The sequence below is a fragment of the Chiroxiphia lanceolata genome, chromosome 28 (assembly GCF_009829145.1).
Source record: "Chiroxiphia lanceolata isolate bChiLan1 chromosome 28, bChiLan1.pri, whole genome shotgun sequence".
Lineage (NCBI taxonomy): Eukaryota > Metazoa > Chordata > Aves > Passeriformes > Pipridae > Chiroxiphia > Chiroxiphia lanceolata.
In genome coordinates this window covers 293,224-309,807 of record NC_045664.1, presented here as the reverse complement: position 1 = coordinate 309,807, position 16,584 = coordinate 293,224, and the positions used below count along the sequence as shown (strand labels likewise).

General features: G+C 60.1%; 2 protein-coding genes across 2 annotated transcripts; one reads left to right on the top strand and one right to left on the bottom strand.

The window, feature by feature from the left end:
- Positions 1 to 2,556: 2,556 nt before the first annotated feature.
- On the bottom strand, positions 2,557 to 9,218 carry ELMOD3 (ELMO domain containing 3). The gene is given in 12 exon segments (XM_032712414.1): positions 2,557 to 3,627; positions 4,244 to 4,371; positions 4,455 to 4,531; positions 5,054 to 5,184; positions 5,759 to 5,881; positions 6,641 to 6,737; positions 6,739 to 6,765; positions 6,864 to 6,955; positions 7,253 to 7,315; positions 7,604 to 7,673; positions 8,405 to 8,493; positions 9,041 to 9,218. Coding segments are annotated over 12 exon segments (1,245 nt in total). The 3' UTR covers positions 2,557 to 3,457.
- On the top strand, positions 9,103 to 16,294 carry RETSAT (retinol saturase). Its single transcript, XM_032712768.1, has 11 exons — positions 9,103 to 9,409; positions 10,106 to 10,288; positions 11,039 to 11,283; positions 11,723 to 11,924; positions 12,449 to 12,646; positions 12,742 to 12,861; positions 13,540 to 13,678; positions 13,828 to 13,937; positions 14,213 to 14,379; positions 14,877 to 15,036; positions 15,466 to 16,294. The coding sequence occupies exons 1-11, from the start codon at positions 9,217 to 9,219 to the stop codon at positions 15,609 to 15,611; spliced, it is 1,863 nt and encodes a 620-aa protein (XP_032568659.1). The 5' UTR covers positions 9,103 to 9,216; the 3' UTR covers positions 15,612 to 16,294.
- Positions 16,295 to 16,584: the final 290 nt, after the last annotated feature.

Here is a 16,584-nt window from a genome sequence, read left to right as displayed (position 1 = left end):
AATTAAAACAATTAATTAGAAAAGTTAATTAGGAAAGTGAGGCACTGCCCTGGTTGGTTCCCTCACCAGCTGGGTCAGTTCTCTTCCATACCCCCTGGGGTACCTCCTGGGCCGTCTCCTCTCCCCCAGGGGGGTTCCAGCAGGTCCAAGTCCCTCAGGAGTACGAGGGCTGGTGACCTTGAGGCTCCTGCAGAGCTGATCCTCTGCCTGTTCGTCCCAGCTGGGTGGGGTCCACCAGCCTCCCCCAGGACACCCACCCTGCAGCCCTTCCCCTGATCTTTGCCCACAGCCCTGTCACCTTCCTCTCATGCTTTCAGCACAGCAGAAGCACCCCCTGACCTGCCGAGCCACCCCAGCACCTCCTTCTGAGGAGCTCAGAGCCATCCACAGCAGCACTGGGGTCATGCCCATCATCCCCCCACCCTTCTGTGATGGCAGCTACCTCAGAGATCTCCTGCTGCCCTGTGGCTCCTGCACGTGGTGCAGCTGCTCTTGAGCTGGACTCTCACCCCCAACACCAGCCTGATGCCCCCAGGCTCATCTCTGCCCAGCCTGGGCTTATCCCCTTTCCCCTCCAAACCCAGTGTAAAGCCCCTTCAATCAGCTCCACCTGCTCATGGCCCAGAACCCTTTTGCCCCCAGGGACAGGTGGAGCCTGTTCCCGGCAGGTCCAGGGTCAAACCGCCAAATGCCACCCATGGCAGCAGCCTCTGCCATGGATCCATCAGGGCAGTTTTCCTGCCCCTCTCAGTACTTGCCCTGGTGCTAAGGGGGCTGAGAGCATGAGCTGGGCACCTCCTTCTTTGGCCAACTGCCCCCATGCCCTAAAGTCCCTTTAAGTGTCCTTGGGCTTCTCCCTTCAGTCTCATCACTGCCAACCTGGACAGCTCCTGGAGGGGGACAGTCAGACAGACAGACCAGACCAGAGAGTTTCCCAGGAATGTTCCTTACCCAGGCCCCAGGGAAGCACAGACTTCCCTGGGGGATGGTCCAATCGGCACATCGGGGTCCCCGCTCACCTCAGGAGGGTTCCTGAGGACAATGGCCTTGTTTGCTCCCCTGTAGAGCTACTTGCAATATGTGGGGTTGGCTGATACCCTAGAAATCACTCCTTCATCACCTCATGGGGCTTCAGATCCCCCCAGACTGGGGGTCCATGGTGATCAGGGGGTCTGCAGTCTGATCATGGACGCCTCGGGTCTGCAGTGGCCGGGGAGTCCCTGGAGGCCAGGGGGTCCGTGCAGAAGAGCCCATCCAAGGCCAGGGCCCCCTCACACCATGTCCTCCCAAAGGACCAGCAGCCCAGAACCACGTTGGCTGAGAAGAAGACAATGACAGTGGCCACCAAGGTGATTTCGGGGCACCCACAGCATGACCAGGACCACCAGCATGGGGATGGTGACAAGGACAAGGATGGTGATGAGGATGGGGATGGTGACAGTGGCACCGATGGCAGCTGTGACTTGGACTGAGTACTTGCCCCTGGGGCCCCCCATGGACCTGCTGGCTCTGGGGGCAGGAGGCAGCACTAAGGGGTGGCCTGAGGTGCAGGGGGACAGGGGCGTGGGGCAGTGGAGGAGGGGAACCCTCGACATGCTGCCTGATGGCCCTGCCTGTGGTCCCTGCCTGCAGCCCCCTGCTCCCTGCCTGCTGGGCCCTACTGGTGCTGCCCTACAGCCCATACTCCTGCCCGCACTCCTTTGTGCTGCCCATCCCCTGCCTGTACCCTGCCTACACCTCTGCCTGCACCCCTGCTGCCCAGCCCCCACCTCACAGCCCGTTCCTGCTGCTGCTGGTGCCCATCCCGGGGTCACTGGCACTGCCCATCCCAGTGCTGCTGCCACTGTCGGTGCCAGTGCTGTTGTCGGTGTCACTGTCACTCCTGACTCTGCTGTTGCTGTTGGTGCAGGTCCTGGTCCCCATTCCAGTGTCCCTGTCACTGCTGTCCCAGTGTCAGTGTCCCAGTGTCCCTGTCACTGCCAGTCCTGTTGTCTCCGGTCTCCGGGGTTTTAGGAGTGAGGGGTGGGTTGGGGGTGCTGAGCCCTGGCCCTGGAGCGGAACTGGGTGGCACCAGAGGACAGATGGGGATCAGCCCCGGTAGGTCCCACTCCGGGCTCTGCTCCTGCCCCCCAGCACCTGCAACCTCCCGGGGAATGGGGACCCTTTCCTGGTATCTACATCCCCCGACACCCACATCCCTCCCTGGTACCTGCATCCCACCCCCAACCCCCTGCTCCTGCATCCCTTCCCAGTACCTGCAACCCTCCCTGGCACCCACATCCTCCCCCAGCACCCACATCCCTTCCACAGTACCTGCATTCCCCTCTGGTACCCACGTCCCTTCCCAGCACTCACATCCCTTCCTGGTCCCTGCATCCCACCTACATTTCCCCCCACACCCCTTCCTGGCACCCCCATCCCTCCCCCCACTAGCTGCCTTCCCCCCCAGCCTCACCGAGCCCAGGTCTGAGCCTCACCTCACCCCTGCCCCAAAACACCCCTAAAGGGTTCCCCTCCATCCCAATTCCCACAATAATTCAGAATCAGGAAGGCAAATCCCTAATTCTGGGCTCCTTTTTGCCCATTTATTGGATGTTTTTCCATCCAGCAGCATTCCCAGCCCCCACGAATCGTTGTCCTTTGGGGGGCCTGGGGGCCGTGATGCTCCATTCTCCCACCAGCCCCGACTTCTCTCCCCCAAAGCCCTCTTCTCTCCAGACTTGGGCTTTGGGGAATTTTCCCCATTTTGAGGGGTTTGGGGACATTCCCAAGCACTGGCATGGAGCTGCTCCCAGAGGAGATAACACTCCTCCCTGCAGCTCTCAACCCTCATTTCTCTCCTTTACAGCACCTTTTTCACCCCTATTTCACTCCAAATCACGCTCCGGGCACTCCTGCTTCACCATCCCCCTCTGGATCCCACAGAATCCAGCAGCAAACCCAAATCCAAAACTCTTTTCCACCAAAACACTCATTTCCCCCCCTTTAGTAACTTCTTTGGGTGCTGACACCCCATGGTGACCCTGGGGGTCCCCAGCTGGGGGGGCCACACCGTCCCCTCGGTCCTGCTCCCCCCCAGCCCCGAGTGAAGCCTCCACAGCCCAAAGGGGGGGGGGGGGGGTTACCGTCTCCCCGGGTGCTGCTGGAGCCGGGATGGGATCCAGGAGCCTGGCACCATCCCCAGCTCCACCTGGGGAGGGTAAGGACAGCGGGGACCCTGCACTTGGGATGGATGGAGGGACTATCCCAGTGCCAGGCTGGGGGGTTCATGGAATCTCCCCCCTTCCACTGCCTCTTCCTCCTTCACTTCCAGAGATTTCCATCTGGAGCAGGTGAATCCTGGCTCTGTGACCTCTCCTGGCCCTTCCCGAGCCCCTAAACCAGGGGAGACACTGGTGTGTCCCCCTCCAAGGGCTGATCCACCAGCAGAATTCCCTGTGCAGCATCCTGCTCCACATCAGATGAGTCGGGAATCTCCCTCCAGCTCGACCACAGGGTCACAGATGCCAGTGAAGTGGATCTGGGAGGAAGAGGAGGGAGGAGAGGAAGGCCGAAGGCTGTGGCTCACATAGGCTTCCAGGGACCTCAGCAACTGCCTTGGCTTCTTTTTGGTGGATAATTCCAGCTCTAGAAGAGTCAGAGGGGAAAAAGGTTGAGGGGAACACCTCAACACACACTGGATGGTGCCAGATGCCCAACAGACCCAGCATCCCAATGTTTTCCCTCGGAAAGGGTGTAATCATGTTTTCCTTTGGATGAGGGAGCATGGGAAGCTCCTCTCCACCCCCAGCTCAGCACCAGCCTGACCCCCCCGGGACTGGAATCCATGGAAGATGGGACAAAGCCGGAACTCAGCAGTGCCAGCTGGATCCCCATTTCTGGGGGATCCATTAGCTCTGTGGACACCAATCTCCTCTGGAATAAATAACTCATGGACTGGGGTTAAGCTATGGCTCTGTGTGAGCCTGGGGAGAAGGGAACGTCCCCACATGTCACCCACCCCAAGCCACTCTGGCACAGCATCCCTCTGGAATGGAAAACGGGGGAGAGGAAAAACCCCTTGGAGCACTGGGATAGGGAAATATTGTGGAAAACCTCAGTGTGAGGATTAAACGGGGAGTGTTTGGGCTTCTTGGCCATTACAGCCCTTGGAACTGGGCTCGGATGCGCTGAGATCACAGCAGGGGGTCTTCAGGTTGTTTTCCAGGGAAAATAAGGAGAAGGAAAAGCCGAGAAGACAAACCCTTGAGGAAGGACCCGGCCTCGGCGACAGTCCCGCACTGCCGCTTCCAGAGGTGGAAGAGCCGCAGGAAGGCAGCGGCGTAGAGGTCGTTCAGCACCCCAATGACCTGCTGCCGGCGGTTGCATTCCCTGGAAAATGGGGAGAGGGGCTTGGCCACACCCTGGGAAGGGCCCTGGATGCGGTTTGAGAGCCCAGAGCAGCCCCCCCTCACCGGGAGAGCCGCTCCTCCCGCAGTGCCTGGATGACGATCCGGGTGATGTTCACAGACATGATGCAGAAGGGAAAATTCTGGAAGAGAACCAGAATTCCAGTGTTATTGCAGCTCAGATGGAAAACCCTCCTCCCCTCTGGCACCTCTAACCCTTTGACACCACATCTGTGCGGCCCCAAACCCACAGGATGGGTGACAGACCCGTGTACTGGGATAACAGCTCTATGGATCCAGGCTCGGATGAATGCTGACACGTGAGCCAAGCTTGTATCCCAGGCTTAAACCTGGACTAAAATGTGGAATTTAAGGAGACAGGCTCCACTCACTTCCATTTTCCTGCTGCCCAACTCTCCAGCCCTTTTATCCCACTCTAAGCCAGGATCAAATCTTTAAAATCCCATTCCCAGTACAAATCCAGTACCTGGAGCTCAGCTCCAGCCTGGATCTGGGCTCCTTGGCCACCGCCTTCCTCCCCTCACCAGCCCGAGGGGGTTCAGCATCCCAAAAAAATCCCTGGAGAGGTTCTTGTTCTTCCCTTTCCCAGAGCACTGGGAATTCCAAGGGAGATCCCCCTGCAGGGAGGAGGGGGAAGGCCGTGCCTGGGTTTCATGCTGGGAGAGCTGGAAGATCTCCCTGGCCAGCAACAATGTTCGGGAGTCCAGGACGAAGAACAGGATCTGCATCAGCCCCAGCATTCCTGTCCCACGCAGGTCGGTCCCAGGATCCACACCTGGGGGGGGCAGGGACAGCATGGAGTCACTCCCTGTCACCTTCCCATTCCATGGGCTGTTTATTCCCTGTCACTGCACTTCCAGGGTACAGGAATCCTGGGGATTCCCTTTCTGGAGGGAAAGCTTCCAGGGAATGTCTCTAATGGGGCCACCACCTCACTCACTTGGGCATTAACCAACCCTGCTCCCCCTGATACACTCCTGTTCCCACACTTTTCCAGGAATTACTAGCTTTTTTTAGGCACATAGTACTGGGATGACCTGGCCAAGCAGTCCAGTTGTACTGGGGCCACTTTGATTTAGTATCTATGGATAAAGGGATTGAGGGTACCCTTGGGAATTTTGTAGACATATGGAGAGGAGTGTGAGGATTGGGGTGAGGCTGCACCTCAAATCCTGGGATGAATTTTGGGGTCCAAGAAGGACACTGAGGTGCTGGAGCGTGTCCAGGGAGGGCAATGGAGATGGGGCTGGAGCACAGTGAGTGGCTGAGGGAGCTGGGATAGGACAGAGCTGCTCCAGGGGAGGTTCAGGTGGAGTTTGGGAATGGCCAGAGCTCGTTGCCAGTCCTACCCTGGAATCCCAGCTCCTCCCAGTGTGTCCCATAGCGGGGGCAGCCCCGGTGGGAGCGCGTCAGCTGCCGGTAGATGGTCTGGAGGATCCGCATGTGCACCCGCTCGGAGTCATCCAGGGCACCTGGCAGGGGGGAGGGAGGGACACCCCGGGCGGGAGGGAACACCCCACATGGCTAAAAACACCCCTGGAATCTAAAAAACACCCCCTGGCACCCAAAACCAGCCCTCAGCACCCCAAAAACATCCCCCACTGCCCCCAAAATGCCCCTCAGCACCTCAAACAGCACATCCTCCAAAAACCCACCCCAGAGCCCAAAATCACCCCATGGCACCTTGAAAATCCCCACAGCCCCTCAAGAGACAACCCTTGGCTCCAAAAAAACACCCCATGGTTACCCAAAACCCAGTCCTCGGCACCCAAAAGATGCATCTTGGCACCCAAACAACACCCTGTGGCAGCTAAAAACACCCCCTGGTGCCCAAAAAACACCCCCTGACACCCTAAGAAATCCCACTGTGCCCAAAAACTGCCCTTTGGTGCCCAACACCCAACCCCAGCCCCCTCAAAAATGCCCCCCGGCACCTAAAAAATACCATGTGGTACCTTCAAAACCCCCTTGGTGCCCTAAAACGGCCCCTCAGCCCCCAAACCCACAGTCCCGGGGTTTCCCTGTGTGGGACCCCATGGGATGGGGAGACACGACCCCCCCATGCTGAAGGACTGGGGGATTCCCATCCCATCCCATCCCACCCGTGCACGAGCTGAAGGGCAGGAGGGGCTGTGCGGATCCTGCCCGGAGCCATGTCCATGGAAGCAGGCAGGGGGATGAGATCCAGCACTCCCCAGAGCCGGAAGCAGAGGGGACCCGGGGGCACTCACACTGTGCCATGGCCAGCGCCAGCTCCCGCTCCCCCCGGAGCTGCGGCCGGAGCCGGGGGGGCCCCCCGAGGCAGCGCAGCAGCACGGACAGGCCCCCCCCGGCGCCCCGGCCCCCGGACCTTCCTCTGCGGGAGAGACCCCAGACCCGTCAGGGCTGAGCCCCCGGGGGGAGGGGGGCTGGGTGCCCCCCAGCCCTAATTCCTGCCCTGTCCCCAGGCCGTACCCGGCTCTGGGAGAGCCCGGAGCTCTGGAAGTGCTGCAGCGCCTCCGCGAAGGAAATCGAGGGAGGAGGCACAGGTGAGATGCCCCCCAACGCTGCAGGGAGAGAGGGAGGGGGTTAGACCCCCCCAGTGACCCCTGGCCCCCCCAATGACCCCTGCTCCCCCTGAGTGACCCTTGAACCCCCAGTGACTCTTGACCCCCCCAGAGTGACCCCCAGGAGGGCGGAGCCACAGGGAACAGGGGTAAAACAGGGAGTCTCCTACCCCCTCCCTCCCCTCCACCCCTAAATAACCCCCCCAGGTGCTCCCCCATCATCCCGCCCTCCGGGATCCAGGTCCTTCCCTCCTCCCCAGACCTTTCCAGCTGCCAGGCCCCCGTTGTTCCCAGTACCTGACTGGATTTCTTCCAGAGCCTCCCACTCCTCCTGGGCCCGGTGCTGCTCCTCGCTGATCCCTGCCCGAGGGGAGGAGCACAAGGGTCAGATCCGGGTGGGAGACACGGGATGGGGGATTAGCTCCCTTCCCCCAACACCCCCCAGCACATCCTGGAGCTGGATTTCTCCTTTTCCAGGGAAAATCCCAAGTGCAAGGTTTATCTTGATTGGTCTTGGGGAACAAGTCGAGACCAGATGGATTTGATTGAGACCTCCCCGCTGGATCCCTGGGGTCCTTCCCAGCCCCCCCGGTGACCTTCCCACCAGGAAACACCGGGATTGATCCAAGAGAAGCAGGAGAGGCTCACCAGGGTCCGAGCACTGCCCCTCTCCAAGCACCAGCGCCTGCAGGACCCCATCCTGCCCCAGAGCTGGGATCTGGGGGGGAGGGAGGAAACCAGTATCACCAGCCGGGACAGACCCCAGACACCGACCGACCCCAAACCCCGAGGATTCCTCCCGGGAACCGCCCCTGTGCCCCACTGGAAGGCGGCTCAGGCTCCTTCGGAAGGGGGTTTCGGGGCGCGGTTGTGCCCCCAAGATGATTTTACACGGATACAATCGAGAGGTGAGGGGGAATGGGGGGGCTGGAACCCCTGAGGTGAGGAGGTCCCCGGGGGCTCGGCCGGGGGGCTCCGGCCGGACACGCACGGGCAGGGACTTGCCGGGGGAAACACGCGCGGCCGCCGCTCCGACCGCTGCTCCGGCCGCCGCTCCGGCCGCTCCGAGCCCCCGGCGCCGCTCATGCCCTGCGGGAGGAGAGCGGGGCGGAGATCAGGAGGTGGGGAGGAGGGTCCTGGAGATTGACACCCCCCAGGACCACCCCGGCCCCGCAGGAGCCCACTCGGGACCCCCCAGCCTCCCACGGGCACCCTCAGGAGCCTCCTCTGGCCTCCCAGTGCCCCCCTCCAGCCCCTCAGAAGCACCCCCCAGGTCTCTCCCAGCCCCCCCAGATCCCCTCCTAGTCCCTCAGGAGCCCGCCCCGGGTCCCTCGGGGACCCTCAGGGCCCCCCCAAAGCCCCTCCCAGCCCCCCAGGAAGCCCCCGGATCCTCGGGGACCCTCAGGGCCCCCCCAAAGCCCCTCCCGGGGGTCCCGTTCCCGCCCTGACCCCGCGGGACTCCTCCCGGCCCGGCGCCGCCGCAGTGCGCAGGCGCGGCCGCGCTGCACGCCGGGAGCTGGAGTCCCCGCCGCCGCTCGCTGGGATAGACGGGGACTACAACTCCCGGCGTGCACCGCGCGGGGCGGTGACGGGGCGCGCGAGGGCCAGAGCGCGGGAACGGAGACGGGCGGGACCAGAGGGCGGGGCTATGACGGGGCGGGGCTATGCACAGGGGGCGGGACTCTGATCGAGGGGCGGGGACTGGGGACAGTGGGGCGGGGCTACAGGCGCTGGGGCGGGGGTGGCCAGTCCGCGGGACCAGTACCCAGTCTCAGCTCCCAGTGCCACTCCCAACTCCCATTATCCCACTACCAGCTCCCGGTGTCAGCTCCCAGTGCCCCCTTCCCATCTCCTAGTGCCCAGTGCCAGTTCCCAGACCCAGCTCCTAGTGCCCTGTGACAACTCCAAGTGACTCTGTGACTCCATATCCCAGTGCTGGCTCCCAGCTCCCAGTGCCCAGTGCCTAGTGCCTCCGTCCTGCTTGCAGCTCCAAGTGCCCTGTGACAGCTTCCAGTGACAGCTCCCAGCAGCCACTGCCTGCTTCATGGTTCCAGCTCCAGGAATCCCAGTGCCCGCCCCCAGTACCCAGTTCCGTGACTCGGCTCCAGCTCCCAGTTCCCAGTGCCAAGGCCCGCCCCTCCCGCGGCCCTCCCGCCCAGCGCCGGTGCCGTGCCCCTTTTCCACAGTTCTTATCGACCTTCGCCCCTGTTATTCGTATTCCCGCTGTTCCCGGCTCCGGCTCCGCCGGACGGCGCAGCAACATGTGGCTGCAGGTGCTGCTCTATCTCGTCCCCCTCCTTCTCCTCGTCCTCCTCCTCCTCTTCCTCATCCCGGTCCTCTTCCTCCTGTTCCCGCAAGTCTCGGGCGGCCGCAATCCCTTCGCCGCCGACAGCCGCCGCCCACCCGGGCCGCTCGTCACCGACAAGGCTGTGCGGAGGAGCGTCGTCAAGACAGGTACGGGACCCCCGGTGGGCATCGACTCCGGGGACAGCCTTGGCCCCTCAGGGCGGTGTCACCCGCCGGGGTAGCATTAATCGCCCCGGCATTGCCCCTGGAGCGGAATCATCCCCTGGGCTGTTGTGGCCCCCCGGGGCAGCATCTCCACCTGGGGCAGCATCAACGCCCCAGGGCGGCATTGTTCCCCCCCCCCCCGCGTGGCGTCAGCCCCCCGTGTCAGTCTGAAAATGCCACCCAGGGTGGCATTGTCCCTCCCCCATGTGGAGTCCCCCCCCTCTGTCAGTATGACCCTCCCCACAGGGTGATGGCATTGTCCTCCCCCGGGTGGGGTCACTCCCTCTGTCACTCTGAAACCCCCTAGGGTAGCATTGTCCCCCCGGGTGATGTCACCCCCTATGTCAGTTTGACACCCCTCAGTGTGGCATTGTCATCGCCCCACCGTTGGAGTCCCCCCCCCGTGTCAGTATGACCCCCCCGGGGTGGCACTGCTCCCCCCGGGTGGGGTCAGTCTGAAGCCCCCCAACATGGCATTGTCCCCCCAACACCAGAGTCGCCCCCGTGTCAGTGTGACCCCCCGAGGGTGACACCCCCCAGCCTGGCATCACCCCCTGGGTGCCACCCCCTCACCGTGGTTTTGGGGGTGCCCCGTGCCCCAGGGGTGCCCCCCTCGCTGACACCCCGCTGTCCCCGCAGTGTTCTCGGCAGAGAAGGTGCCCCCACAGCTCAATGCCATCGTGGTGGGCAGCGGCGTGGGGGGGCTGGCGGCAGCCGCACTCCTGGCCAAGGCCGGCCAGCGGGTGCTGGTGCTGGAGCAGCACGGGAAGCTGGGGGGCTGCTGCCACACCTTCACCGAGAAGGGCTTCGAGTTCGACACCGGTACGATTTGGGGCCCCAAAATTCCCCCCCGGATCCAAAGGAGGGGGCTGGGACACACTCGGGGTGGGAATCATACCCACTGGGGGTCAGATAAGGGGGCCCCAGCACCCACCCTGTGTGAGACCAGCCTGCTCTTCACCCCAAAATTCTCTGGCTGAGGGACACCAAACCCCCCTGAATTCCCCATATCCAGCCCCTATGGAACTCTCAGCACCAGGAATATCACCTTAGGACAAACTTGGCACCTCCCTGGAAAACTCCTCACAGTGAGGCAAAGTCCAGCTCTATGTATTCCCAGAGCTCCAGGATTAATTATTTCCAGCAGAGATGAAAAATCACGATGTGTAACAAAATTCCCAATTAAAAACACCACGGCAAGCAGCATCCACCCCAAGTGGGAGGCAGGTGTATCCCCGATTTTCCCTTTCCCTTCCATAGGGAGCTGCAGAGGTGGGGATGGAAAAACAAGAGAAGGGTCCTGTGCATCCCAGGGTGGAAAAAACCAGGAAAAATACCAAAATGTAATGAAATTCCCCAGATTCCCAAATAAAAATGTGATGGCGAGCACTGTTCACCTCAAGTGGGAGGCGTGGGTATCCCAGATTTTACTTTTCCCTTCCACGTGGAGCTGATGGGGAGGGGCTGGATAAACAAGAGGTGCGTTCGGTGCATCCTGGAGTGGGAAAATAAAGGAAGAAAAAGGAAAAATAAAGAAAAAAGAGGACAAAACCAGTAAAATGTCTCTTTTAGGGATCCACTATGTGGGGGAGATGCAGGAGAGCTCCCTGATGCGGTTCCTGGTGGACCAGCTGACAGATGGGCAGCTGGAGTGGGCCCGGCTCCCAACTGTCTACGATGCCGTGGTTTTGGGGGACCCCCAGGGCGATGGCAGGACCTACCACATCCATTCTGGGGAGCGGGAATATTTCCAGAAGCTGAAGGAGCAGTTTCCTGGGGAAGCTGCGGCCATCAATGAGTTCCAGCAGCTGGTGAAGGTAGAGGAGTATCCAGGTGGGATAAAACAAGGGGGTTTGGATCTGGAGGATCACACAAAGAGGGGAAACCCCCTGGCACCCAGATGTTGGGCACCCCCAGGGAATAATGGCCTTGTCCCAAAAGTGTTGGGAAACACATCCAAAGTCGCCCTTTCCTGCCTCAAAACTCCAGCGTCACAGATCTTTTTGGGGAGATTTTCTGGGGGGAGATTTTTTGAGGGACCTTTTTTTATGGAGCTTTTTGGGAGAGTTTTTATAGGGAGCTTTTTTAGGGCGAGCTTTTTTGAAGGGAGATTTTGGGGGGGGGAAGCTTCTTAGGGGAGCCAGTGCTCCCCTTGTCCACAGCTCCCCAGGATGCCCAGCAGTGAATTTAAGGGGAAAAAGGTGCTTTGGGGCGTGTCCCAAGCATGGCCCCGCTGACCCCGCGCTCCCCCCGCAGAGCACCAGCCGTGGGGTCGTGCTGATAGGCGTCCTGAAGATGCTCCCGCAGTTCCTGGCAAGGCTCCTGTGCTGGTCCGGGCTCCTCCCGCACTTCTGCTCCTTCTCCCGCATGGCCTCGCGCAGCCTCAAGGAGGTGGTGGAGAGTCTGACCCCCAACCCCGAGCTCCAGGCTGTCCTCAGCTACCTCTTCCCCACCTATGGTAGGTGACCAGGAGGCTCCAAGGTGGCGTCAAACCCTTTAGAAACAAAAAAAAAAGGCAAGAAACCCCTTTTTTCCCATGCCCTCGGAAGGTGTGTGGGGGAGGGCTGCTGCGTGGTGGGTGCTCCACCAGCATCCTTGTCCCCAGGTCACCGATGGGTTATCCACGTGTCCCTGTTGCTCGTCTCCATCTCATTCCCTCCACGTCCTTCATCTTCCCAGTAGGGCAGCATCGGTCCTGTACAAGGGAATGTCCCCACCTGGAACCCCCGAACCTCCTCCTTGTCTCCATCCCATCGCCCAGGGCTTTGCTCATGGTCCGCCATGACTTGGTTGGGTTTGTGAATGCAGGCTTTGCCACGGGGACGCCCGTGCTCAAGGTCCTCCCCGCTCCTCCAAGTTCCTCACCTGCATCCCTCCTTCTTCCCAGTGTCGTGTCTACTGTGTTCCTCATGCTAAACCCTTTAGGATAAGCCCCAAACCCGTGATTTGGCCCAAACCCACCTTGGCTGCCCCTTTTTCCAGGTGTGATCCCCTCCAAGGTCAGCTTCTCCATGCACAGCATCCTGGTGAACCACTTCCTCCGGGGTGCGTGGTACCCCAAAGGCGGCTCTGGGGAAATTGCCTTCCACACCATTTCTGTGATCCGGAAAGCCGGAGGCAACGTGTTTGGGAAGGCACCAGTGGAGAGGATCCTGCTGGACTCCCAGGGCAGAGCCTGTGGTGAGTGCCGGCGCGGGACAGGGCGCGGGGTCGCTCCCCAGTGCGGGGGTCCCTTCACCAGCACCGCTCCTCCCGCTCCGGATTTTCCCTCCCAGGTGTGAGTGTCAAAAAAGGCCAAGATCTGGTGAACATCTATGCTCCCATAGTCATTTCGGACGCCGGGATATTCAACACCTACGAGAAGCTGCTGCCACCGGAGGCGCGGGCCCTGCCAGGTACTGGGCCCTGGTAGGGTTACAGCGTTAATCCTGTCCTAAGCTTCATCCCAAAGCGGATTTATCAATTAACATTTGATTTAATGTTAAATTGCTCCTGTGCCACAGCCCTAAAAACACGGCCCTGGCCACTCATTTCTTCACAGGGGTTTTAATTAGGCCTAAATTAATCAGCCAGAATTGGCTGTAGTTAGCAAAGTCCTGGTTGGGTGCGAGGATTCCCTAAAAAGCACAGTGTAGGGCCTTGAAATTTGTGGAAGCTGGTGGAATGTCCACCTGAAGTTGGGTTTAGAGCTGCCAAAAAATCTGCTGGAAGGGGCAAGGGTGGGTGGAAGGGGCATGGATGGGGGCAAAGTGGGATGGTGGGGTGGAAGAGAACGGGGTGGATGGGAAGGGGCACAACTGGATGGAAGGGGCACCAGCAGGAATGGAGATGGTTGGGTGGGTGTGTGGGAAGGGGGAACAGGTGGGTAGGAAGAGGGGGTGGATGGGTGGAAGAGGCACAACTGGGTGGAAGGGGCACACTTGGGTGGGAATGGGGACTGGTGGGTGGGTGGGAAGGGCAGGGTTTGGTGGGAGGGGGTCAGGATTGGAGAAACCACTTCATAGCAGAGGATCCTAGAAAAGCCTGATTTTCCCCAGAAAAGACTGATTGCCCTTTTTCTCTCCCTATGACAGAGATCCAGTCCCAGCTGCACTTGGTGGCCCACGGCGAGGGCTGTTTCACCGTCTTCGTTGGCCTCAACGGCTCAAGGGAAGAGCTGGGGCTGGAGCCCACCAACTACTTCATGTACCCAGGGAGTGACCTGGATGGAATGTAGGTTTGGCTTCACCTTGGACCTGCTTCACTGAGCATAAGGAGATGAATTCCTGGGCAGTGACTCGGAAAACAGGGATTCAGGTGTAATGAGGATTCAGGCAAAGGTATGCACCAAACCCCACCTCGACCCTTGCATCCCCCTGCAGCATGAAGCGCTACCTGGATTCATCCAGAGAAGAAGCTGCCAAGAACATGCCTTTCCTCTTTGTCACCTGCCCCTCGTCCAAGGACCCCACCTGGGAAATGAGACACCCAGGTGAGGCTGAAGCTCAACCACAAATGCTTGTGAGGGGCTCCAAAACTCTTGTTGGGGTTTGGTGACATACAGCAAGGAGTTTCTGCTCAGCTATCTATGGTCAAAGCTGCTGAGCAGGTGGCTCATGGAGTGCAGCCTTTGAGATACCTGGATAAAGGAGACGGAACCCCAAAGACCTGGGGACATCCCCTGGGTTTGGGTGGGGAGGGTTTGGGGCAGCAGGGTGGGGTGAGTGTGGGCAGAGGGATAAGTGCCCCATCCTTGTCCTCCCGCAGGTAAATCCACGCTGGCCATCGTCACCTTTGCCAGGTATGAGTGGTTTGAGGAGTGGAAGGACAAGCAGGTCCACAAGAGGGGTGATGACTACGAGGACTTGAAGAAGACCTTTGTGGACGCTGTCATGCAGACTGTCTACAAGCTCTACCCCCACATTGAGGGCAGGGTGAGGAAACTCGGGGTTTGGAGGTCCTAAACTTGGGTGTCAGGGGTCCTCCAGCTCCTCTCTGGGTCCCCTCTACACACCCAACACTGGAGCTGAGGCTGAACCTGCTGGATGTGAGCTCCAGCATCTCACTAACCCATCACTGCTACCTCCTCACGGTGTGGGGGTGAGTGATCAGTGCGAGGGTGAGTGATCGTGGAACCATGGAGTGCTTTGGGTGGGAAGGGACTTTAAAGCTCATCCCATTCGACCCCCTGCCATGGACAGACACACCTTCCACTAGATGAGGTTGCTCCAAGCCCTGTCCAACCTGGGCAGACCTGGACAACTGTCCCAGGATGGTCCTTCAGAACCAAACCTGGGCAGAACCACCACCTAAGGATCTGCGAGGGAACTCATCTCAGCCCATACCCCCCAAAAAGAGCTTTCTGGAGCACAGGGCTTCCCCCCCACTGTCCTGGTACCCTGCAGACCATCCTGTTCCCCCACCCCTGCAGGTTGAGTACCTCTCAGGCGGGACACCCCTCACCAACCAGCACTACATCGGCAGCCCCCGCGGGGAGTTGTACGGCGTCGACCAGGGCATCCCCCGCCTGCAGGCCGAGGTCGTGGCTGCTGTGCGGGCACAGACAGCTGTCCCCAACCTCTACCTGACAGGTGACAGGGCCAGCAGCGTCCTCAGACGAGGACAGCTCTGGGGGAGCGGGGTGTGGGGGGCAGAAAACCTGCAATCCTGAGATGGAATAAAGGGAAGAGCCACTGCAGTGCTGTGGAGCAGTGGAAGGGCTGCTGGAAAAGTGGAGTTCCACAGTCCCAAGGGGAGGAGGAAAGGGCTGTGCTCCTCCAGCTCTGTGGGGTTGTCTCCTTGCCCAGTGCAGAATGGGGCAGGATGAGGCCCTTTTCCTGCTGGGGAGAAGGAAGTGGTCAAACAGGGAGGGGGTTGTGGGTTCAGACCCCAGGGATGGTGTGGGGGCAGCTGGAAGGTGGGGAAGGTGATGCCCAAACCAGCATTTGTGGTCAGCTGGGATAGAATGGGGAGCGAGGGCTGCTCACAGGGGGACTGTGGCCACTACTCCCTCCTTCCAGGGCAGGATTTGTGCCTGGGTGGCTTCATGGGAGCCCTGCAAGGAGCCGTCATCTGCGCCAGCAGCATCCTCAAGCGCAACCTCTACATTGACTTGGTGAGGCTGAAGAAAAGCTTGGAGGCCACCAATGCCAAGAAGGGAGACTAACACCTGCTGTCCCACCATCAGGGACCCCCCACTGCCCACCACATCACCTCCACCTCCGCATTCTCCGCTGTCACACACCCGTAGCAGATCCATCTCTGTGCAAAGCCAAGGATTTCAATCCAGGAAGATGCTATTCCCATTCCCAGCCAGATTGTCTGGCACCTCACCCACCTGAAATGCATCCCCTTCCACCACCACATCCAGTGCTTGTCTCTGGCCATGAAGAGGGTCCCCAGGAGCTGCCCCACAGAGCCATGGCCAGGAGGGAAGTCATGGTAACCCCAAAACAGGCAGCACCAGCAGGTAACAGCATCGAGCACCCAGAGCTGCTGGATCCCACCAGTGGAGCATCAGAAGAGCATCAACCTCCACCTGCATCCCCCAGCAAACACCCACCTTCACCTGCAGCCCCCAGAGCTGTTTGAGAGCAATGGTACTTGTGGGCTGTCCAGTGCTTCCAAAATCATTCCTGGGGGCAGCAGGACCCCGACATTCCCGGTGTTTGGGGGCTGCTCTTCCCCCGTCGCTCCAAGGCACCGAAGGCACAAGCAGCTGCTCCTTGAGCAGTACAAAGTCCTTCTGTCTCCTGGGAAACGCTTGGGAACAGTTGTCAGAATCCTGTCTGGTTGGGAAGGGAAGCACAAGAGGCTGGAAATAAATAAATAGTGATAATGATCCTGGGATTTGTGCCTCGTGATGGGGTCAGCAGGGCTGGGTGACATGAGGAGGAAGGGAACGGGAAGGATGAAAGGAGAGCCCCATCCTGTGAGCGTATTGCTGGGGGCTTATACTGCTCAATTTTAGGGAGGAATAATGACAGAGAGGCTGTAAATGGGGAACCCGAGGAAAACCAGTGGCCCATGTGGATTTACCTCCCTGTCACATCCTTAGAGTGGGCAGGGATGGGCAATAAGGCTGGGGAAGCTGAATGAGGCTGTTTTCCCCATTCTCAGCCATGGGAAGAAGAATTCCC